This window comes from Trachemys scripta, chromosome 11 (genome assembly GCF_013100865.1).
Source record: "Trachemys scripta elegans isolate TJP31775 chromosome 11, CAS_Tse_1.0, whole genome shotgun sequence".
Lineage (NCBI taxonomy): Eukaryota > Metazoa > Chordata > Testudines > Emydidae > Trachemys > Trachemys scripta.
Genome location: NC_048308.1, coordinates 16,226,429 through 16,252,289, shown reverse-complemented (window position 1 = coordinate 16,252,289; position 25,861 = coordinate 16,226,429). Strand labels below are relative to the sequence as shown.

The following is a 25,861-nucleotide window of genomic DNA, read 5'->3' as shown; positions in this document are numbered from 1 at the left end:
TCCAGCCTCAAGAGAGCCCCTCTCACTAAACAATCCCAGTTAAAATTGTTATCAATGATTGCTTATCAATTAATTGGTTATTGATTATTGACAAATTATTGATTACCAACAGGGTTATAATGGATCACAAATTAAACATGAGCCAACTGTATGATGCAGTTGCAAAAAAGGCTAGTGCCATTCTGGGGTGTATTAACTCAAGTGTCATAAGCAAGGGCTGATCTACGCTAAAGCTGTAAATCAACCTAAGTTATCTTATGCTTCTCATGGAGGCGGAGTACAGAGGTCGATGGGAGAGTGCTCTGCCATCGACTTAGCTTGTCTTCACCAGACCTGCTAAATTGACAACTCTGCATCGATTGCAGCAGTGCCAATTTACCCGTTAAGTATAGACAAGACCTAAGACAGAAAATCATCATCCAGCTGAGGCATCAGTGAGGCCTCAGCTGGAAAATTGTGTTCAGTTTTGGGCACCCCCCTTTAAGAAAGATGTGGAAAAACTGGAGAAAGTCCAGAAGAGAGCAACAAAAATGAAAAGAGGTTTAGAAAAGCTGACCAATGAGAAAAGGTTAAAAAGTTGGGCACATTTAGTCTTGAGCAAAGAAAACTAAAGGGGGACCTGATAACAGTCTTCAAATACATTAAGAGCTTATATAAAGAGGAAGGTGATCAATTTTTCTCCATGGCTACTAAAGGTAGGATAAGAATTAATTGGCTTAATCTGCAGCAAGGCTCCCCTTGCAAGTACTGGAATAGATTACCGAAGCAGGTTGTAGAATCCCCATCACTGGAGTTTTTTAAGAATAGGTTGGACAAACACCTGTCAGGGATGTTCAAGGTATACATGTCCGGCCTCAGAAGAAGGCCTCTTGAGGTCCCTTCCAGCTCTATATTTCTCTCGGCAGATCTGAAAGCTCTTTAAAAACATTAATGATTGAGGTTCACAAATGCTTCTTTGAGATACGCAGCTCATTTTATAGATAGGGAATGTGAGCTCGAGAGTGATCACGTGACTTGCCCAAGGTCACACAAGCAGTCAGCGACAGAGCTGGAAATGGAACTTTGCCTGCCACACAGTCTTTTAGCCAGCAAATTATACCTGCCTTCCAGAAGTGAAACCAAGAGTGGTAACAACATGGGAGGAAGAAACAAGCTGGAGACAAAAGTCATAGAAGACAAAGCCGTATGTTCAATGCAAAAAAAAGTAAAAAAAAAAAATAAAACAAAAAAAAAACTTTAGAAGAGAAAAACCCGAAAAACCCAAGCACGCAAGAAACCTTGGCTTGCAAGTTAAAGGAGATACCCAACTCCTCTAATGTAGTATATAGGAGGAGAGATCAACTGAATTCCATAAGGAGAAAACCCTTGAAAGCATTTCGTTCATCTGTTCATTTCTGGAAATTTTAGCCTTTTTACCACATCACTGCCTGGAATCATTAGAGAGCTGTTACTAATAATTTGGCAGATTTAATAGAGAACAATGACATTAATCAAATTCAGAAACTATGAAAGGCCAAAGACTTGGCGCAAGCTGCAAACTGAATTTGAGGTTTTGCTGGGCTCTGGCTCTCTCCAGGTATTGCTTCTGGTACACCTTCCACTAATCACCTGGGCTGCATGAGATCAATGAGATGAGACTTGCGATGAATTTTCAGGACCTCCAGCAAAAATTGTCTTGTAACAGTACAATTCTCTAAGGCGGACATACCTACGGAGCTCTAAATACTTGCAACACCCTTTGGAATCATTTTAGTTTCTCGCTACCTCCTCACAGAACTCTTGTTCAAGATTTGTTCTCTTTTTCCCACATGAATTGTACAAGTAATTATCCATAAATACTGAGACATTTTAGTGCTCCCTTACTGTAGGTTTTATGCACTTGAAGACAGACTTACTGACCTCACTGAGGTAAATAAAAAAGGAGCATGTCGACCCATCCACACCGTAACTTGCATAACATGGATCCGATCGCCACATATCTTTCATCCACTGAAACAAAACAAAAATAGCCAGTCTGTTAGGTTTAAGGCTTGTGTGTAACCGTTAACTTTAAAAAGCCACGTTTTCATCAGAACTCAATTTGGGAGGGGGGAAAGCTATGTCAAGAGATGAAACAGACTAAATTCAGTAGTGTCAGAAGCTGTGGAAACTGTACTGCAGACTATAAAAAATGAGTTGACTATCTCTTTTAAGCCACTAATGCCAGGTCACTACACTCGGTCACCATGGATGACTATATTAAGCACTAACTGGAAGCCAGATAAGAACAGAGATCAAAGACTGAATGGAGACTTGCATACTCTCTCCAGAGCAAGATTGAGGCATGTTGGTGGCATGACGTGGCTTACATTGGCTCTGAACATGTTGCATTTATTCTGTGTTCAAACAGATCACTTCAGTTCCCAGTGCTGTGAGTCTGGCATCTTTACACAAGCAAAGAATTCATTTAAAAAAAAAAATCTTTTAACTAAGAACTACCTAGAGTTAGTTGTCCTGGGAAAGTCATCAGAAAAAGTAACCATAAATTATAATTATAAATTATAAATTATAATCCTGTTCTTCAGGATTATAAATTAGCAATTTAGCATTCAAATGACATCAATTACTCAGCAGTTTTGCAACCAGTTTGTCCATGTTGTTCAAAACTGAAGTCACCGAGATCATATAGGCCAAGGAGAGTTTGATTTTTTTTCAAAGTGAATTTACAATAAATATCAATATTTATTTCCAAGTACTTTTACTGATTTAGTAGAATTTTTTTTTTTAAATCTCAGATTCCAAGTATATAATCAAAATATATATCACATCTGAAACAGTTTCAGAAACAAATTTTAATATTTCAGAATCATTCATTTTTATGAATTAATAAGCAAGAGGAATTTACATTTTTTAAATCACTAATCAGTTTCATTGGCCATTCAAGTTGCACTTTTTTTTTAAATGAAAAAAATTCTACCAGAAAATATGTATTACTGAAATTTTTCAATGTTTTGGGGTTGAGTAAGAAATTGACAGTTTTGAGCATTTGATAATTAATATATATATATATATATATCCAACAAGGTAGGCACTTCAGAGATGTGGCAAGGACCTTGGCCCAATCTATAGTTCTGGTTGTGCACAGAGTTCAATGGGATTATTCACGTGTATATGATTATTCACATACCTAAACTTGTGTAGGACTGGGGCCTAAATATTTCTGAATTTCATCTGATGTGCAAACTATTAAGGGGCAGAATATTAAGATGCACAGCAAGCCTCCCAAATACTACGGGTCTCTAACTGGCATTTTATCCCATGCCTTAACAAGGGATATCATCCATTTTCTTCCAGCAGCAATATTACAATGGCTTCACGTAAGGAGTGCCATAATGGCATGTAATCTTCTATACTTGTCTTCTGTGAATTCTGGTCGTTAATCTCAATTGCTTATATCTATAAATCTACAACTGTTTCAGCAATGGCCTCTTTCAACAGATGGGAATTTAAAAACATAACATGTACAGAGATATTAACAGAAGACCACACTTACCTTTATTTTGCCCTCGCAGTGAGGGAAGCCATCCATAGGAGGCAATTCACACTGTTCCTGGGCTCCATTAATGAGATCTGAAGAGAACAAACAACAGAACATTAATATTCATTTACACTTTTGGCAGACATACTAAAGCCATCCCTTTGAACTTCTGAACCACCATGCAAACTCACTAAAGAAAGGTTTTAGAGTGGTGGCTGTGTTAGTCTGTATTAGCAAAAACAACGTGGAGTCCTTGTGGCACCTTAGAGACTAAAATTTATTTGGGCATAAGCTTTCGTGGGCTACAACCCACTTCATCAGATGCATGGAGTGAAAAAAACAGTAAGCAGAATATATATTATAGCACATGAAAAGATAGGAGTTGCCATCTTTTATATATTCTGCTTACTGTTTTTTTCACTCCATGCATTTGATGAAGTGGGTTTTAGCCCACGAAAGCTTATGCCCAAATAAATTTGCTAGTCTCTAAGGTGCCACAAGGACTCCTCGTTGTTTTCACTAAAGAAAGAATATTGTAGTCTCTGTGGCAGCAGTAAATGGATAAACTGCAAGTTTTGGTGTCAATAAAAATAATGTTGATGCACAAAGTAATTTTTAAAACTCCTGTTTAATTTTAAACTAAGTAAGCACCTTTCAAAATAATATTTGGACAATAGCATGGGTCTGATCTGGAAGCCCTTACACAGGCAAGTAGTCTCACTGAAATCCATAGGTATGATTCGCCTCCCACACCAGTGACAAGAGTATCTCCACTGAGCTCAGTGGAGTTAAGCTGGTGGTAAGAGGACAATTAGGCCTAACAGGACTTTTTGAATGGTTAAAGGATCAGCTCCTATGCTTGAACAGTGCAGTGGATGCTGCTGGAGCTCAGTAATTAGTAGTAATGAACAGCAGAAAGTTTGGTATGGAATTAAATTGTTTTTTAGGTTACAACAATGGAGAAATTTTTTTTTTTACAAGATGGTACTTGGCAGTCAAAAGAGTACCATTAAGGCAACTTTGGAGCCACATACAGAGTGCGGAGTGGGGTGGGGTGGGCGAGAACAGAGACAGTGCAACCCATTAGGCGACCTAGGTGGTCGCCTAGGGCACTAGCATTTGGGGGGCGGCATTTCGGGTCCTTCAGCGGCGGCCAGATCTTCGGCCGCCCCGGTCGTCGTGGGCATTTAGGCGGAGGGAGCTGGGGCAGGGGGACGCGGGGAGGGCCGCCTGCAGCAAGTAAGGGGGTGGGGCGGCACACAGGGGAACCGCTCCCCACCCCAGCTCACCTCTGCTCCGCCTCCTCCCCTGAGCACGCCGCCCCGCTCCTGCTTCTCTCCCTCCCAGGCTTGTGGCACCAAACAGCTGACTGGCACCACAAGCCTGGGAGAAAGGAGAAGTGGAGCAGCGATGACGTGCTCGGAGAGGAAGCGGAGAGAGATGAGCTGGGGTGGGGAGCTGCCGCACGACTCCCCGGGCCAGGGGGAGCTGCCGCGAGCGGGGTGGCGCCTCAGGGCGGAGGGGAGAAGCTGCTGCTGCTGCGGGGGGGAGGAGGTAGGGGGGGAGAGTCACCTTAGTGCGGAGAGCTGCCACAGGGCTCAGGGAGGGGGAGGGGACGCAAGGTGGAAGTTTCGCTTAGGGCGCGAAACATCCTTGCACCCTCCCGGGGGGGGGGGGGGGGGGGGAAGGGTGGGGAGAGGAAGGGGACAGTGGCAGGGCTGATACAGCCAGCTTGGGGCCAGGGGGGAGAGCCTGGGGCTTGTTCTGACACTCACTGTCCTTTCCCAGCCACTTATTCCTGTCCCTGAGCAAACAAGGAGAGCAGCAAAAGAGGAGCAGCTCTGGCTGCCTGCTCAGCTGTTGCCCCAGTATTGTACACTGTAGCTGCTAGAAGACACATGCCTGCAGTCTTCCCCCAGCTCAGCCAGATGTGACATCTCAGCTGAGCTGTTGGATGCATGATATGGCTGCCAAATGCATGAGTGTCACTTAGGGTATGTCTACACTACGAAATTAGGTCGAATTTATAGAAGCCGGTTTTATAGAAATCGGTTGTATACAGCCGACTATGTGTGTCCCCACATAAAATGCTCTAAGTGCATTAAGTCGGTGGACCGCATCCACAGTACCGAGGCTAGCGTCGACTTCCGGAGCATTGCACTGTGGGTAGCTATCCCACAGTTCCCGCAGTCTCCGCCGCCCACTGGAATTCTGGGTTGAGATCCCAATGCCTGAATGATGCAAAACAGTGTCGCGGGGGGTTCTGGGTACATGTCATCAGGCACCTCCCCCTCCGTCAGAGCAACGGCAGACAATCGATTCACGCCTTTTTACCTGGGTTACCTGTGCAGACAACATACCACGCCAAGCATGGAGCCCGCTCAGCTCAACTCAACATCACCATATGTCCTCTGGGTGCCGGCAGACGTGGTACTGCATTGCTACACAGCAGCAGCTAGTTGCCTTTTGGCAGTTGATGGTGCAGTATGACTGGTAGCCTTCATCGGCGATCTGGGTGCTGGCAGACGTGGGGCTGCATTGCACACAACAGCAGCCCCTTGCCTTTTGGTAGAAGATGGTATATTATGACTGGTATCCATCATCGTACTGCAGTGGCTGTCAATCATGGGCACCTGGGCAGACATGCTCAGTCCTATCGAACTGTCTTGACGATGATGGCTATCAGTCGTAGTATGCTATTTTCTGCCAAGCACCCAGAAGATGCAGAGGGCTATCAGTCATGCTGCACCGTCGTCTGCCAGCTTAAGATGTAAAAAATAGATTTGTTCTGTATTCATTTGCTTCCCCCTCCCTCCGTGAAATCAACGGCCTGCTAAACCCAGGGTTTTGGGTTCAATCTTTGGGGGGGGGGGGCATTCTGTGTGACAGTTGTTTGTGTTTCTCCCTGATGCACAGCCACCTTTGTTGATTTTAATTCCCTGTACCTCTACGCCATGTCGTCACTCGCCCCTCTCTCCCTCCATCCGTCAGATACTAGTTTCGCGCCTTTTTTCAGACCAGACACCATAGCACTGGGATCATGGAGCCCGCTCAGATCACTGCGGCAATTATGAGCACTATGAACACCACGCGCATTGTCCTGGAGTATATGCAGAGCCAGGACATGCCAAAGCAAAACCAGGACCAGCCGAGGAAGCGATTGCAGCGTGGCGACGAGAGTGATGAGGAAATTGACATGGACATAGACTTCTCGCAAGGCACAGGCCCCAGCAATGTGCAAATCATAGTGTTACTGGGGCAGGTTCATGCCGTGGAATGCCGTGGGCCCAGGAAACAAGCACAGACTGGTGGGACCACATCGTGCTGCAGGTGTGGGACGATTCCCAGTGGCTGCGAAACTTTTGCATGCATAAGGGCACTTTCATGGAACTTTGTGACTTGCTTTCCCCTGCCCTGAAGCACCAAAATACCAGGATGAGAGCAGCCCTCACAGTTGAGAAGCAAGTGGCGATCGCCCTGTGGAAGCTTGCAACGCCAGACAGCTACCGGTCAGTCGGGAATCAATTTGGAGTGGGCAAATCTACGGTGGGGCTGCTGTGATCCAAGTTGCCAGGGCAATGAAAGACCTGGTGATATCAAGGGTAGTGACTCTGGGAAACGTGCAGACCATAGTGGATGGCTTTGCTGCAGTGGGATTCCCAAACTGTGGTGGGGCGATAGACGGAACCCATATCCCTATCTTGGCACCGGAGCACCAAGCCACCAAGTACATAAACCGCAAGGGGTACTTTTCAATGCTGCTGCAAGCCCTGGTGGATCACAAGGGACGTTTCACCAACATCAACATGGGATGGCCGGGAAAGGTACATGATACTCGTGTCATCAGGCACTCTGGTCTGTTTCGAAAGCTGGAGGAAGGGACTTTCTTCCCGGACCAGAAAATAACCGTTGGGGATGTTGAAATGCCTATAGTTATCCTTGGGGACCCAGCCTACCCCTTAATGACATGGCTCATGAAGCCGTACACAGGCAGCCTGGACAGGAGTCAGGACCTGTTCAACTGCAGGCTGAGCAAGTGCCGAATGGTGGTGGAATGTGCATTTGGACGTTTAAAAGCGCGCTGGCGCAGCTTACTGACTCGCTCAGACCTCAGCGAAAAGAATATCCCCATTGTTATTGCTGCTTGCTGTGCGCTCCACAATATCTGTGAGAGTAAGGGGGAGACATTTATGGCGGGATGGGAGGTTGAGGCACATCGCCTGGCCGCTGATTACGCGCAGCCAGACACCAGGGCGGTTAGAAGAGCACAGCACGGCACAGTGCGCATCAGAGAAGCTTTGAAAACGAGTTTTGTGACTGGCCAGGCTACGGTGTGAAACTTCTGTTTGTTTCTCCTTGATGAACCCTCTGCCCCATCCCCCCACCCGCTTCACTCTACTTCCCTGTAAACCAACCACCCCACCCTCCCCTCCCCCTTCGAGCACCGCTTGCAGAGGCAATAAAGTCATTGTTACTTCACATTCATGCATTCTTTATTAATTCATCACACAACTAGGGGATAATTGCCAAGGTAGCCCGGAATGGGTGGGGGAGGAGGGAAGGAAAAGGACACACTGCAGTTTAAAACTAACTCTTTTTGAAGGCCAGCCTTCTGATGCTCGGGCAATCATCTGGGGTGGAGTGACTGAGTGGCCGGAGGCCCCCCCACCGTGTTCTTGGGCATCTGGGTGAGGAGGCTATGGAACTTGGGGAGGAGGGCTGTTGGTTACACAGGGGCTGTAGCGGCGATCTCTGCTCCCGCTGCCTTTCCTGCAGCTCAACCATACGCTGGAGCATATCAGTTTGATGCTCCAGCAGCCGGAGCATCAACTCTTGCCTAATGTCTGCAAGCTGATGCCGCCTATCATCTTCAGCCCGCCACTTGCTCTGGTCATCCCGCGATTCAACCCGCCACCTCTCCTCTCATTCATACTGTGCTTTTCTGTAGTCTGACATTGATTGCCTCCACGCATTCTGCTGTGCTCTTTCAGCGTGGGAGGACATCTGGAGCTCCGGGAACATGTCATCCCGAGTCCGCCGTTTTCTTCTAATCTTCACTAGCCTCTGTGAAAGAGAAACATTTGCAGCTGGTGGTGGTGAAGGGAGAGGTGGTTAAAAAAGACACATTTTAGAGAACAATGGGTACACTCTTTCACGTTAAATTTTGCTGTTCACATTACACAGCACATGTGCTTTCGTTACAAGGTCGCATTTTTCCTCTTATAGTGAGGGCCTGCCGGTTTGGTGTGAGAGATCACTCACGCAGTGCCAGGCAACAGATTTCGGCTTGCAGGCAGCCATGGTAAGCCACAGTCTTTTGGCTTTTTTAACCTTAACATATGGGAATGGTTTCAAACAATAGCACCTTCATTTCCCATACCAAGCACCCGTTGGGTTGGCCATTTAAAATGGGTTTGCAATGTAAAAGGAGGGGCTGCGGTTCCCAGGTTAACATGCAGCACAAACCCCCCCCACACACACACACAATTCTCTGGGATGATCACTTCACCCCTACCCCCCACCGCGTGGCTAACAGCGGGGAACATTTCTGTTCAGCCGAGCAGGAACTGGCACCTCTGAATGTCCCCTTAATAAAATCGCCCCATTTCAACCAGGTGACCGTGAACGGTTATCTCCTGAGGATAACAAAGAGCGATAAGGAATGGATGTTGTCTGCATGCCAGCAAACACTGGGACCATACGCTGCCATGCTTTGTTATGCAATGATTCCAGACTACGTGCTACTGGCCTGGCATCGTAAAGTGTCCTACCATGGCGGACGGGATAAGGCAGCCCTCCCCAGAAATCTTTTGCAGAGGCTTTGGGAGTACATGAAGGAGAGCTTTCTGGAGATGTCCCTGGAGGATTTCCGCTCCATCCCCATACAGGTTAACCGACTTTTCCAGTAGCTGTACTGGCCGCGATTGCCAGGGCAAATTAATCATTAATCATTAAACACGCTTGCTTTTAAACCATGTGTAATATTTACAAAGGTACACTCACCAGAGGTCCCCTGTGTGCCCTCAGGGTCTGGGAGCACGCCTTGGGTGAGTTCGGGGGTTACTGGCTCCAGGTCCAGGGTGATAAACATATCCTGGCTGTTGGGGAAACCGGTTTCTCCGCTTCCTTGCTGCTGTGAGCTATCTACATTATCTTCATCCTCCTCCTCCTCGTATCCCAAACCCTCTTCCCTGTGTGTTTCTCCAGTGACAGAGTCATAGCACACGGTTGGGGTAGTGGTGGCTGCACCCCCTAGCATGGCATGCAGGTCCGCATAGAAGTGGCATGTTTGCGGCTCTGCCCCGGACCTTCCGTTTGCCTCTCTGGCTTTGTGGTAGGCTTGCCTTAGCTCCTTAATTTTCACACGGCACTGCTGTGCGTCCCTGTTATCGCCTCTGTCCTTCATGGCCTTGGAGACCTTTTCTAATATTTTGCCATTTCGTTTACTGCTAAGGTAAACGAAGTAAACGAAACGGAGTTCAGCTAGCACTGATTCATCTCTCCATAGGGCGAGCAGATCCCGTACCTCCCGTTCGGTCCATGCTGGAGCTCTTTTGCGATCCTGGGACTCCATCACGATTACCTGTGCTGATGAGCTCTGCATGGTCACCTGTGCTCTCCACGCTGGGCAAACAGGAAATGAAACTCAAACGTTCGCGGGGCTTTTCCTGTCTACCTGGTCAGTGCATCTGAGTTGAGAGTGCTGTCCAGAGCGGTCACAATGAAGCACTGTGGGATAGCTCCCGGAGGCCAATAATGTTGAATTCCGTCCACACTACCCCAATTCCGACCTGCCAAGGCCGATTTTATCGCTAATGCCCTCGTCGGAGGTGGAGTAAAGAAACCGGTTTAAAGGGTCCCTTAAGTCGAAAGAAAGGGCTTCGCCCTGTGAATGTGTCCAGGCTTAATTCGATTTAACGCTGCTAAAGTCGACCTAAACTCGTAGTGTAGACCAGGCCTTAGATATGTGCCACGTGGCAGCCCTGTCAATGCTGATATGAAGTACTCAAATATCTTTCAGACACAGCAGTGGTTTCCTAACTATCCAACAGTAGCTGTGATCAGAATAAGAACCTTGTAGAAGCCTATAACTCCCTTCCAACAAACTTTCATTATCATCTCATTCGTATCACTTCCTCTCAGGGGGGAGGTGGGAAATGGATCAGCATTCACGTAGCACTCCCTATCAGTACCTGGCCCAGGGAAGCTAATGATCCAACCAGAGGACCAAATTTGCTGATGAATCCTGGCCATATGAGGCACGTTGCGCATAAGCTATGAAGACGACTCCCCCTCTCTACTGAAACTCTGTAGTAATACCAACAGAAAGTACGTTCACACAATAATAAAAGCCAACAGAAGCATTCAAACCACAAAGCCACATACAACCAGACACACCCATATGTAAAAAATGAGGCAAGTTTCTGTAATATGTCCGTCAGTCTTCCCTATACTTCCTGTTTTGTCTGTCATTTGCACTGTATTGTCCTGTCTTTTAATGGTTGTTTTTTGAAGCACATAACATCTGAGCGCGCTGTAAAATAATACACACATGCAATTGTATGTATTTCTTTAGTACCTTTTATCTCCAAGAACTATACACGAACAGGGGTGGCTTAACTATGGGGAGGGATAGCTCAGTGGTTTGAGTAGGGGGGAGGGATGGCTCAGAGGTTTGAGCATTGGCCTGCTAAACCCAGGGTTGTGAGTTCAATCCTTGAGGGGGCCACTTAGGGATCTGGGGCAAAATCAGTACTTGGGCCTGCTAGTGAAGGCAGGGGGCTGGACTCGATGACCTTTCAAGGCCCCTTCCAGTTCTAGGAGATAATAAATAAATAAATGAATGGAACTATCCTAACTAGTCACCTGTGGGGTGGAACACAGCAACTACTGAGCAGGGAACAGCAATTTTATCCAGCAGTTTGAGACAGAAGACTAAGAAAATAATCTCTCTTATTTGAGATGAGGTCCACAGATCCATGATGTTACTGAGTCTCTGCTATATACAACCTAGGAGGCAGACCAGAGCCGCCAATCAATAGAGGAAGGGCAGCTCCACCTTTGAAAAGCTCTTGAGATATATGCACAGTAAAGGAAGTCCACTGTATATTGGCAAGGAATCTTAAACTAAGCGTTAAGACTAAATAGTAGCAATCCTTCTGCAGAACAAGGAATTAAATGAAAAACAAATTGAGTACCAACACTGCTCTACAGCCAAAATGCTTCTGAAATAAATGTAGTCAAACTTTACTAATTCTGGGTCACTGAGAACCAAAATGATGCTTAAAATTGTTGATTGGCTCTAGTTTTCAAGATATGCTATTGGGTCAGTGTATACGACCCTTGACTTGGAAATGGCGGAGGATAAGTGAGTTATAAAGGGAAGGGATCTCAATTTAAACCAGAAATGACTAAAATACATCTTTGACTGGATCTATGAATAAATCTATGACTGGGTTTGGACAGTACTTGCTTTTTAGGCAAAACAATGAATGATGCAATCTGAAGCTGGTATTGCGTCATACATGATATGAATTGCATCCTGTTATTCCTAGAAGTCATGGATGATGCAATCATAACGAAGCTTACGTCACTCTGATGAACAAATTGCCCTATATCAGCTCTAGAAATCATACAGTGTCGTGCTCTCTTATTTGTCAGTGTTTGATTTTGCGAAGGGACACATTTCTGTTTAGCCAAAGTGAGCAGAGATGCCTCGTACTTGTGTGAACAGTGCAGATAACTTCTGCTATGTTTGTGGTGAAGTGACTTTTGCGTCACAAAAGCGCAGTAGAACCACTATGGTTAAGAAAGCCTCTCGCCTTTATTTTGGCTGCAAAATTGGAGATCAGGACAAGAGGTGGGCCACACGCATACGCTGCAACACTTGTGCAACAAATCTTCGCCAGTGGTTGAACAGGAAAAGGAAATCTATGCCTTTTGCAGTGCCAATGATTTGGAGAGAGCCAACAGATCATACCAGCAATTGTTACTTCTGCATGGTGCCTCCAGTTGGGAAAGGTGTGTCAAAGAAGAAAAAGTGGACTGTGCATTATCCAAACATTCCATCAGCTATACGCCCAGTACTCCACGGAGGAGGACTGCCGGTTCCTGATGCACCAGAATCATTCTCACTTGAGTCAGACAAGGAAGAGGATGAAACTTCTGGTCCTGAACCATCAATGTCACAGGACCCACATTTTCTCCCATCCTCCTCCTCTGAACCACACCTTATAACACAAGGTGAACTGAATGACCTAGTCAGGGATTTGGAACTACCCAAGAGTAAGGCAGAGCTGTTGGGCTCCAGACTACAGCAGTGGAATCTCCTGGCAGGTGATGTTAGGGTTTCCATGTTCTGTGACCGTCAAAAGGATCTTGTCCCATTCTTCTTCATGGAAGGTGATCTTGTAGCCTGCAACAACATCCATGGTGTGATGGCAGCCCTCAACATCGTTCACGATCCAGATGAGTGGAGACTGTTCATTGATTCATCGAAGAAGAGTCTTAAAGCTGTTTTACTGCATAATGGCAATGTTTTGCCATCAATTCCAGTTGGTCATGCAGTCCATATGAAGGAAACCTATGACAATATGAAACAACTTTTGAGGTACATAAACTATGACCAACATCAGTGGCAGATCTGTGGTGATTTGAAGGTTGTTGCTCTCTTGCTTGGTCTGCATACTGGATACACAAAGTACTGCTGTTTTCTCTGCGAATGGGATAGTCGTGCAAGAGATTCCCACTACATCAAGAAAGATTGGCCATTCCGACAGTCATTGGAGCCTGGGAGGAAAAGTGTTCAGCATCCACCACTTGTTGAATCAAGGAAGATTTTGTTACCACCCTTACACATCAAAGCTGGGTCTGATGAAGAACTTTGTCAAGGCCATTGACAAAACACAAGCAGCTTTCAAGTACCTCCGTGGAAAATTTCCAAGGTTAAGTGAAGCTAAGATAAAGGAAGGTGTCTTTGTTGGTCCTCAGATTCGTGAACTTCTTCGAGATGATGCATTTGACCATGCACTGCGTGGCAAGGAAAAGACGGCATGGAAAGCCTTCCAGTTAGTGGCAATAAATTTTCTCGGAAACAACAAGGCAGACAACTACAGGTTGTTGGTGGAAAACCTCCTCAAGGCATACAAAAGCCTTGGTTGCAACATGTCACTGAAGATACATTTTTTGCACTCTCATCTAGATTTTTTTCCACCGAACTGCAGAGCAGTGAGCAACGAGCACGGCGAGTGATTTCACCAGGACATTGCAACAATGGAGAAATGCTATCAGGGCAAATGGAGCCCATCAATGCTTGCAGTCTATTGCTGGACAGTGACAAGAGATGCTCCATTTAATGAATACAAGAGACAAGCCAAGAAGCGCCGAGTAGACACTGAATAGGACTAAACTATGTACATAATAGTTTTTTGCCTTTTGTTTCATAATAAATTTTATTTATATAACCCTTCTGCTGATTTTTAAACAGGACAGGTGAAGTATCATGTAAAGCAACCAGAAACACATGAAAAGACCTAGGTTTACAATTTATGATTAAAACTCTACTATCTACACAATATACATAGACATAAAATGTAAAAACTTAAATATCTTAGAAACAGTAGCCAGTTGTTTTAATTGTCATTGTGATGGTCCACGCCCCTAAGGTTGCGAGCAGCGTGGACTATCCGCCACTGTCCGTCAATTAGCCCTTCAATCCAGGGCAGTATGGCCTAGCAGCCAGAGTCTATGACGTCCCCTTTTCCTCAAGGAGACGCGGTTTGACGGCAGGAGTCTGTAACACAGCCCTCGGTTATCGGGCAGTAGGGCCTATCAGCCAGAGTCCAGTAAGCAACCCTCGGGTGGAGGGTAGCGTGGCCTAGCGGCCAGAGTCCAGTAGGGGGGCCCCGACCCAGGGCCCTAACCGTAGCATAGGGCTTTTCCACCAACTCAGCGGGGGGTTCCGATCGAAACACGCTGAGTTTCCCTGGGGGGGGGGGGAGGGAGGTACCACTCTGTCACCCTCCCTGGGTCCCTTCCTACCAGGCTCTTCGTTGGGGTCTCCCAGGAGTCGTCGGGTCCTTGATACTCGGCGGATTTGGTCGTCCCCTGGGTCTCCTCCAACCGCCAGGCCGTGGACGGCGTCTCTTCCCGGTGCAGTCAACGGCTGTGGCTGGTCCGCCGCAGGAGCTTCCCCGGCGGGTCCTTCTCCTACGGGCTCCAGCCCAGAATGAGCTGGTCTCCCTCCCTTTATACTCCTATAGCACTTGGAGCATGCCCAGTCCGCCCAGGGAGGCGGGACTTCCACTGTCAGTCCCTGGGACTTAACTCCTTCCGGGTTACGGCGGGGTAGCCTGACCCCGCCACAGTCATATTTGAATTCAGCACATCAAAATACATAATAAATAGCACATTTTATCTCTGAAGCAGACGACTTCTCAAAAATCGTAGACCAGTGCAATCAGTAATCCAGTTTTTTTCACAAATTAACAATTCATTAGGGTGGGTTGGATCTGTAGGCCTCATTATTCCAAGAAGGGAAACTTCCAGGTAAAGCATGTATAAATTTTCCTAATCCAACTGAAATTGTTGTGGGACTTTAGGTAGGTTCAATATAATAACCCAAGTTAAATTTTATCTAGGATACGGTGGTTAATACATTTCCTCCTTCCAAAAACTGCCACAAGATATTTAAGGATTACAAGTGAGCAAAATATGGATTTTGTATAATCAGATAGGCATTACCTCCTACAGCATGATATATTATTGCACCAACCTGTTTAACTTTTGTCTCAAAAGGATGAGTGCCACCATCTCATATACTCAGGATGTTTTTCCTCTGTAACCAAGAGGTCCCACTTTTGATACAAGAAAGAGACTGTTTAAGATAAACAGCTTTTTACAAGTCATTTTCCATTCAGGGCCATGAGCATGTAATTTAGTGATGGAAAAATCTATATCAGAATAATGGATCACCTGAGAAGTTCTCGTTGAAGTAGTTGACAAATTATGTATTGAGAGAGATATACTGAATTTGGCTAAATTGGTGGCACTAATTAGCTTTTAAATTTTCTAAAACTACAGTCAAAATGTCAACCATTCATTCCAACCTAACGAAAGTCAAAACCTGATTCATTTAGCATTAGAGAAATAATGGAGCACAGTTTCTCTATATTTTTATAGACTGTTTTTAAAGTCTTTCAAATCTTGACACACTCATATGAGTACACTGCAGCTGGAAGTTATGATGAGTACAATATCAAAAGTGGAATGCTTTCTGGAAAAGTATTTTTCTGCAGGCAGGAAGGTTGTATTTCTTTTAGAGACACATTCCCATCTAGAATTTCAGTACTGTTACTCACTGACTAGATGTGTTTATCCAATATGCTTCTGTAGGAGATAACGTATAATACTGCCAAGCTCAAACATTCAAAATTCATGAGCCATGCCCTCACAAAATCATGAAATTTTAAAAAGTAACTTGTGTTCTATTTGTATGCTGGTGTCATAACCTTTAGTAGTCACATTTTTAAAGCATTTCTCTGCCACCATAAGGGCTAGAAACTTTTTTTTTTTAAATGAAATCTGGAATTCTCTTGTAATCACATGAATCCAGCATCTCAGTCTTTAAGAAACGCATCATATACTGTGCTCCAATTTTATCTCTGCCAAGACTGAGCAGTGCACCAGCTGAAATAGTCCACACTGAAATGTGAACTCCTTCTGCAGACCTTTTCAGAATATTTGGAGTTGTATGTAGTACTCTCAGGGTTATAGATGGTGAGTCTTCTGGTGATCATGATTTGTTTCTTGCATTTGCTCAGGAGGCAGATGTCTTAAGTTTGGCTTCCTTTTCTTCATGTTGTGGAATTTCCATTTCAGATGGCATTTCGATATCTTCCACTGTTGATTATAGTGTTGTAGCCATGTTGATCCCAGGATATTAGAGACACAAGGTGGGTGAGGCAATGTAATTTTTCTGTAAGAGTTCATTACAGAGCTTAGCAATTATCTCTTTCACCTACATAGTTGTTATTGGGGCACTTAGCGCAGTGGATGAGGTACACCAAATGCTGTGATAGACATGTGCTCTTTCTTTATGCTCCCAGTTTAAGCAATGATAATGAACATTTTTATTAAAGGTAGAACTACAGATTTGATAGAAGTGTGCTTTACATTCATATAGTATACAAGTGTTCTTGTATGCTGTTTCCATCAGGGTTTTGGCTATCACATACTACCTCAGAGTTTTATTATACATTTGTACACTAGCATAACATTGAAAAGGTGCAAACATGTGCATAGATTGTATAGTGAGGCAGATCATTACCAGGATGTGCACACAGATCTGTCTGAATTTCACACTTTCACTAGTATATCTCATGACATTTCTTTTGTGATACTGATGTCTACTGCCTTCCCACTAGCAAGGACTTATAAGAAAGGTGTATGAGCATTTGCAGGAATTCAAGAGTCTCTCAAGTCTATTTTAAAGACTTAGAGTCTGATCCTGCCAGGTACTGTGAACCTTCAACTCCTGCAGGTTTTTTTAAGAAAGAGTTGAGAATATTTAATATTGAACAGCATTACGCACTTAAAGGAGTTAGAACTAGTTTAAGTTTAAAACTTCACAGTTTTAGATGGTCAGGATTAAGGTGGAAAATGGTCTAGCCATTCAACATATGTATTTTTACAATAAACACTTCTGTTTTCAGCAACCAATGAGAAATTCTAAACAAGAGTGAATGAGTGGGAGCCTCAGAATGGTGGGACATGACTTTAGCAGCGGTGCCTTTTTTTGATAGAAGAAAAAAGGAAGAGGCAGAAAGGCAGGAGAGGAGACTTCTACACACTGTAGATATCCATTTTCCTTGTCTTTCTCAAGTCCCTGAACTCCTGCTACTGAAGCAAGAAAAGACAAAAACAACAGGAGTACTTGTGGCACCTTAGAGACTAACAAATTTGTTGGTCTCTAAGGTGCCACAAATACTCCTGTTTTTTTTGCGGATACAGACTAACACGGCTGCTACCAAGAAAAGACAGTTACCTTTCCTGTAACTGGTGTTCTTCAAGATGTGTTGCTCATGTCTATTCCACAGTAGGTGTGTGTGCTCACCACGTGCACCGGTGCTAGAAGTTTTTCCCCTAGCAGTATCCGTAGGGGACCACCCTAGTGACACCTGGAGTGGCGCCTCCTTGGCGTGGTTTAAGGGGCGCTGCATGCTCCCCCCACCCTCGGTTCCTTCTTGCCAGACAACTCCGACAGAGCGGAAGGAGGACGGGATGTGGAATAGACATGAGCAACACATCTCGAAGAACACCACCCCCCCGACCAGCCAGAGCACCGGGGGGGGGGGGGAGGAGGGCGGCGAGCCCGGCCACAGCTCCGCTCTCCCCGACCGGTCGGAGTGCCGGGGGGAGGGCGGCGAGCCCAGCCAAGGCCCTGCTCTCCCCAGCCGGCCAGAGTGCCGGGGGAGGGCGGCGAACCCACTGCGGCTTCCGCTCTCCCCAGGTGAGCGCCGCCCCCCTCCAGGTGCCGCCCCAAGCACATGCTTGGTAGGCTGGTGCCTGGAGCCGGCTCTGGTGACTTCTTATAAGCGGTCTCGTATTTTGAATGGGTGGCCTGAGTGGGAGTCTGCTGTAGCTTGAACTTAGGTTTAGCCAGAGCCGGAACATAGAGACCAAGAGTCTGGAGAGTCATGCAGGAGTCTTTCAGGCCATGTAGCTTTGTATCTGTTTGTTCTGCAAACAGAGCTTTGCCGTCAAACGGGAAGTCCTGCAGGGAAGTTTGCGCCTCGCTGGACAGCCCAGAGAGCAGGAGCCAGGATGCCCTTCTCATGGACACCGTGGAGGCCATGGACTGCACGAACATGTCCGCTGCATCCGAAGCTGCCTGCAGGGTTGCCCTAGCAGCTGCTGTGCCTCCTCCACCAGCACTTTGAACTCCTTCCTGTCACGCTCCTGGAGGGAGTCCTCGAACTTGGGCAAGGAGCCCCACAGATTGAACTCATACTGGCCCAGGACAGCCTGGTGTTCCACCACATATAACTGCAAGCTCAAGGACGAATACATTTTTTTCTTCCAAATGAGTCCAGCCTCCTTGAATCTTTATTTTTTGGGGTAGGGGCTGGTTGGCCCTGCCGTTCCCTGTGGTTGACCGACTTGACCACCAGGGAGTTAGGAGCAGGGTGGGTGTATAAATATTCATGCCTCTTGGCGGGTACTAAATACTTGCGTTCTGCTCTCTTAGAGATGGGGGCCAATGAGGCCAGGGTTTGCCACAGGGCATTTGAAATTTTCACCACCCCTTCGTGGAGAGGCAAGGTCACCCTGCCCAGTACGAGGACAGTACATTAAACAGGGAGTCCGAGGGCTCCTCCATCTCCTCTTCTTGGTGAGTCCTTAAGTCCTCCTGCGGGACGGAGGGAGGAGGAGCCGTAACTGCCTCATCCGGGGAGGGTGAGGAGGCCGGCGCAGTACTTTGTGTGTCCACTGGCACTGGAGGGTCCACCACCTGGTCGGTCTCCGGGCACGGTGCTGAGGATGTACGTCCCACCAACTCCTTCCTCAGAGGTCTGGAGAGGGAGGCCGATGGTCCTTTTGAGGCTCCGGCCACCGAGTGAGCCCCTGGGGGCTGCGTCGGGGACCATGGTGCCCACTGGTACCATTGGGCCGGCCACGGTGCCTGGTGCCACAACCTGCTGTGGCACTGACTGAGCCAGCTGTTCAGCCTGGCCCATCGATAGACGACTACAAAGGGAGGCCGGGCTGACATACGACCTGCCGCTGTCCCTGGACTGGGAGGAGCGGCGGCACCGGGACTGATGCCGACCACAGGACCACGATCCCGACGTGGAGGACCGGTACCGTCAGTAACAGCTGCTCCACAATTGGCTCCGGCGGGCGGACCTGCGACGGCGAGATGCTGGTGATTGATGCCCGGGGCTGCGGAGGCGGTGCCATGGCGGGGTCCTGGAGTGGGATGACGAACGGGAACGACATGGATGTTCGTCCCGTGACCGGCTGCAATAGCCCCTCTGAGACGAGGATCTTTGGCGTCGTCTGCCTTGGTCCCGTCGGTGTTCACTCCTCGAGGCGGAGTGATGCTGAGAGTGTCGGTCAGACGGAAACCAACCAGACAGCCTGGTGCGCGTCGAGGGCGATCCATGTGGACTTTGCCCTGAATGGACATCGGACAGCAAACACCGTCAGGAACGTTCCCTCGACTGAAACCAGTACCAAGCCGGGGGTGACTGCGGAGATCCCAGCGGCAGCTTGCCACTGGAGTGCAGGGCCGACATCAGTGGTGCTCCTGGTACCGGCATGGACATAACATCCCGGGGCTGCCTGCAGGGAGGGCATCCGGACATCCGGGGAGGCCTGCTCTGAATAGGCCGGGCTACTCCACTCGACTTGAGTTGGAAGCCTAGATGCCAGTGGGGTTCGAGGGCTGCCTAACATGGGTCTAGCCTCTGCCCCGGGTTTACTCTGGTGCCACAGCGAAGAAGGCCTCTTCCTAGCTTTGGTGTGCCCCGTGGATGGGGAGCGGTGCTGACTAGTCAATGTCACCGAAAGGTCACCGTGCGCCAACACTGCGGTGCCCGGTGATGACTCGGAGCAGCGCGCCAGAACCGGGGTCAGCGCCGACTCTATCAGAATAGCCCAAAGCCTAATGTCCCTTTCTCTCTTTGTCCGAGGCTTAAACGACTTGTAAATCTTGCAGCAATCGCTGAGATGAGTTCCCCCAAACAGCGTAAACAGTCTGCGTGCAGATCACTCACTGGCATAGATTGCCTACAAGTGTCGCACGACTTAAAACCCGGGACACACACCAGCCCGAGCGCTCTAGCTAAACTAAACAACTAACTAACTACAGGTACCATACACTGAACAAACAAGAGTTTTGGGGACAAGCTACAGCAAAGCTGGAGCAGAGCAGTTCCGAAGCACCTTCACTGAGGGCCAGAAGGAACTGAGGGTGAGGGGAGCGCACAGCGCCCCTTATACCGCACCATGGAGGCGCCACTCCAGGGGTCGCTAGGGAGCTCCCCTACAGGTACTGCTAGGAGAAAAACTTCCGGCACCGGTGCACGTGGCGAGCATGCACACCTATTGTGGAATACACATGAGCAATCACTCGAAGCAGAACAGAAGGTATATAAATATCCTACAAAGATAAACACTGAAGATTACCACCACTCAATTCTTTTGAAGACTGAAAGCCATTTCAAATGGACATTCATGCAATATTCCAGGGAAGTACATGAAGAGCAAAGAAATTATGCAGTATTTTTAACTTGCCATGACAAAATGTTGTCAGCATCTATTCTGCAGAGCTCTAATTCATATTTCTGGCTACTATAACCACAAGCAGAATTAAAGCAAAGAAGTAGGCAAGCAGTGAAAATTCGTTATTATAGAATGAAAGAAATGCTAACCTAGGGCAACAGCACTGATGGTAATCGCATCTCCAGTTCCTTTCCTCTACTCCTCCTTTTTCTGCTGGCATCTTATCTGAACTGTTTGTACATCCCTAGATTTTATTTATATTTTACATTCATCTCTCGCTCTCTCAGTAGGAATTCCAACTGACTGCACAGACACCTACTGGCAAGGGCGGAAGAGACATCCTGAAGGTTGTTCTAATCCCAAAATCAGCTTAAACAGTCTTTTTTTGTCTTCATGAACTCTATGCACTGTTTGTGCATCCCCTGCAAGAACAAAATGCCAAGATATGTTAGCTCTAAATTTAAACTACAGGAACTAATATCTTGACACTAGGGGGAAAATAAACAAATAGAAAAAGTCTGCACACAGCAACAGAAAATACTAGAGCGATGACAGGGTCTCCCATGTGAAAGTTTTGAAAGAACAGTAATTTTTAGTTAGAACAGTACAAGAAAAATAAATGGTGTATATAAAGAGCCATTTAGGTGCTCCCTCTTTGCCCTTTCCCATAATACAAAACAAGAGGAGAGGATAACACACCCCCACCCACCCTTTATTGGCTAGTTGAAAAACAATAAGAATTACTCATCTCCTGTTTCTGAGTATAAATTAATCACCTGCTGAGGTCAAGGAAGAAATATAAACATGTAGTAATGTAAAATTGTCACAGTCGAAGGACAGATACTTCTGCATCAGGCAGATGTTACATCACTGAAGGGGTATTGTGAAGCTATGTAACAAATGTCAGGTAGAGCAGAGGAGGTCTGTTTCCATCTGTCACTTTTTTGTAGATGTCACAGCATGGCAGCAGACCAACTGTGGCCCTTGTTAAAAGCTGTCAAAGATGAGCACCCCAACTAGCTGACAGGATACCCCAGAACCATCCAGTGGGGTGTGGCCTCAGCTCTTGCCCCACAGTCACATGCCCACTGCAAGGGCTTGTGTGTTTCATACACAAAGCACAATGGTTTAAAAGGAAATAATCAGCCTTAAAAAATGTGTCATGTGAACATTTATTTGCTATTAGAAACATCTATAACCACCAAACTGGGTTTACAGAAAAAAATACTTTTGCTTTCCCCCCTAGTACTTTTGTGCATCTGATACGTTTATACCATTCTGTATATGTTTCATTACTGTTTCCCTGTCCACCGTCAGGTTCTCTTTTTATTTGTGTGGACCCATCACACAGTCACTGAAGGAAAAAAACACCACAAATATTGTCAAGGGAACAGGATAGTAGATTACCTAAACTTCTTAAAAATTGAGTGGATTTCAAGTTTATCATGTGTTCATTACCACATTAACCAGTATGGTTCACTGTAATATATTGGCTGTTCAAGTGTGTACAGTGGGTGCATTTAAGAAGTTCATTCCAGATTTAGAGATATTATCATTTTAGTGATACTCCTTATCCTTAAAATGGGATATGGGCAGAAATGGGTGATATCTGTAGGTGCAGAGAAAACTTTTTAAATGCAGCCATTGCACAGTTATGAGAAAGATCCAACTTGAACGGAAGTAAATTCAGAGTTAAAATGAAGATTCACACTGCTAGAACATGTGTCACATTTGAGAACCATGATCTACGTTAGCCTACATCCGACCTACAGCAAGTAATCAAAATGGCATACACCAAAGAGAGTTTAAACCTTAATTCTGAATATTCATGCGTTTCATGGTTTAAATCAAGCCCTTCACGTTATCTTAATTTTCTTAGTTTAACTTCCTTAAAGATTTGCAATAAGTTTTTTTCTTTTTTCTTTTTGAATGCCAGGTGGAGAGGAAGTGGCTTTCACTCAAAATTAGATGTCGTAAGTGGTCATGCAATAAAGAAAAGAAAAAACCACAAAGACAGAATTGGACATGAATAGAAATCTTATTTTCGTGCCCAGAACACTCCTCCCTATCACAGCTGTTTCATAAAGTACAGGTGATGTCAGAGTCCTGGGAATAAATTGAAAGGTTTTGGTGTACAATACTCAAAAAATGGACAGAATATTTCCCTTTGCAATTTACATGCCAGAACCATGGTAAAAATCACAAGAGGTCACAAATGTGGATAAGAGGAAAAATCATGCAGCACTTAATTTTTCTGATTCTTCCTTAGCTTAATTTTATTTGAAGCAGAAGACAGCTCTGTAAATATCTTTAATTTACATGTAAATGCACAAAGTACCTGAAGTTCCAGATGTCAGTCCTTTGTCTTGAACAGACTGTAAAGTTAGCCCAAGCTTTCCCATTCAGTTTTGCTTAATGTTAAAGACCTTGCACAGTAGCTGCATTGATAATCTTTCAAAACAGAAGACACTTTTTATTGGTTTGAGAAATATTTTCTGTCACTTAAGTTGGGGATGCCACTGGAACCAGTAAACTCTCTCAAAATGGAAGAAACTTTAAAAGTGTATAGTGTCATTTTTGAGGACTCCAAGCATTTTAAATTTAATTAAAAGTCAGCTGCCCTCTTTAAACTCCGATTTACAGATGTATGTCTTTGTCAGGGCCTGCAATAAAAATCAGAGTACTTGACCTACAGTACTGTGTTGCAGCCACCTTTGGGGCTGTAACTGCATGGTCCAAAGCACAACTATACTAAGGAACTAATTTTTGCTGGTCTTAATTAATCATGTAAGACAGATTTCACTGTATTTCATTAGCATTAATAACTAGCAATATATGTAGACTCTGCCTTAGAAATGGGTGAGCTCTGCAGATAATGTGCTCATAGTGGGAGCACCCATTCTCTCAGTTTTCATATTTTCCACACCATAGATAGCAATAGTGATATATATTCTAGAAACAATGCACTATTGCAAGGAATAGTACATTGAATTATGTCTATACAAGACATGCAATTGAATTGACTTATTTAATAAAAAATAGTTAAAGCCAAGTATTCTACTTAAAGAGCAAAATTGCTAAAAAAATAAATGAAAAGCAGCCATGAGACCATGGAAACAGTCATACCCGAACAAACAGCAATGATCCCTCTAAGCCTCACAAGAGTGGCCAATGCCAGATTCTTCAGAGATTATCTGAAAATCTCCACAAATTACTGTAAATTGTACAAAAAAGTTTCTTTCCGTGTCCAGCTGACAATTATTATTATACTCTGAAGCTTGAGGATCAATAGACTAACTTTTTATGCTAGTCTAAATGTTGTTATTCTGATATCCTGTGAAAATGAGTTGCACAGGTTAAATCATAACTGATCTTAGAAAGTATTTCCTTTTGACATATTTCATTTTATTGAGTGTTTTCTTGTTCTTGTATTATTACTAGGAAACAGTAACAGGAACTTCTGGTTGGCCTTCTCTACTCTATTTTGTATATACCTCTAACTCTTTCTTATTCTTCTCAGTTATTAACCAAATAGTCCTATTTTTAATTTAATTTATGAGCCCTCTCTGTCCTCCTTCAAGCCTCATTTCTGATGCCCTTCTCTGAACTGTTTCTATTTCTGTTCCGAAGTTGGCAGTCATATGACTAAAGCTGAATATTACATTCAAGTTGAGGCTCCATCAGTATAATGATATTATCATTTTTCTCTAGTATCATCCCTTTTTAAATACAGCCTCTTAAGTCACATTTTCTTCCATATCTGAAAAGGTTTCTTTAAAGAAAGATTTACAGCTTGATCTGAAAGCACTATCAGGAATAGCAGCAAAAGTTAAGAGTTAAAAACATTTCAAAATGTGAACATCTTTTCTAACACTTCAGAAACTTCAATTGCAAAGCATTAATATGATTTTAGAAAGACTAAACTTTTTCAGTACTGGTCCCCCCTCATCACACCTGCTGTGCTGCCATCTTCCATTAACATACTACTGAATTCAGTTCAATGTTAGGAGAGTTCAAGTAGCAGTCAAGTAGCTAATCAAAATGCAGCCCAAGGGACCATTTGCAGCTCCCTTCAGCATTTCCATACAGAACCACAAGGCTACCCTGAAAAATCAAGTTTGCAATTGTCTGAATCTCTTTGATTCTATTAATTCCCTGTATCAGGTAGAATGAAAGGAGGCAAGCAGAATACGAAATAGAAATGGCTGTTTTGTATCAAAGAAAATGCAGAATAAGAGGACTATAGGCCAAACAACTAGACCATGGGAAGGTCATGACAGTGGGCTGAACTTTGGGCAATAAACACACACACACAAAATCAGTCCACGCAACACGTTACTCTGAGAAAGCAGTAGTCTAGAGACTTGATTCACAAATTGCTATGTGGTCTAATATGTCAAAGATCCAAATATGGGGTCCTACTTTGGCCCATCAGAACAAATTTTTTTATTGAGATTTTTTTTAAGTTACACATGGAGAATTTGTCGCAAGTACCATCTAGCCTGACTAAGTTCCAACTAGAATCCTTCTTTGATACTAGATGAGCAAGGTGATATATAATACAAGCATGAACTAGCATTATTCCTTTAGGAATTATGCAGAATTCAATTTATAACATAGCCCTCATTAACAGAATAATTCAACTTAATGGGCACTGGATTTGCTTTGCATCAGATAAATAGTCAAAAAGATAAAGATTTTTCCTTTTAAAAGGAGAAAGGCAGAAGAGTCATTCTTGAAGATTATCATCTTCACAAACTAAAAATCTGTTAGATATATATCAGAGTTCATTGGAAAGGTAGCCATGCAAGCAATTAGCTGGTTATGAAGTCCTTCTAGTGCATTCTCTCTCTGTCTCGCTCTCATGTATCAGTCTAACTTCTGCAGAAAAACCACACAGGAATATTAACTCAGCCACTACCATCCTAGTTTGCTTCCTCATAGCCACGTTAAAACCGGCCTGCAGCGTTGCAGACTTGTCAACCTGCCTTACTACAGTATATACAAAGAATGGCAGATGCCTGACGGACAGCCAAGCATCATCAGGAGGGGTTTTAA

The 25,861-nt window shown here is 45.1% G+C and overlaps 1 protein-coding gene across 3 annotated transcripts in view; it reads right to left on the bottom strand.

The window, feature by feature from the left end:
- MGAT5 (alpha-1,6-mannosylglycoprotein 6-beta-N-acetylglucosaminyltransferase) overlaps positions 1–25,861 on the bottom strand; it is a 242,963-nt gene that overhangs the window by 108,043 nt on the left and 109,059 nt on the right. For all 3 annotated transcript variants that reach the window (XM_034785257.1, XM_034785258.1, XM_034785259.1), the window contains exons 4-5: positions 3,533–3,609; positions 1,900–1,989 (exon numbers count right to left, since the gene is read on the bottom strand). In XM_034785257.1, coding sequence (XP_034641148.1) covers positions 1,900–1,989; positions 3,533–3,609 — 167 coding nt within the window. The remainder of the gene's footprint in view (positions 1–1,899; positions 1,990–3,532; positions 3,610–25,861) is intronic.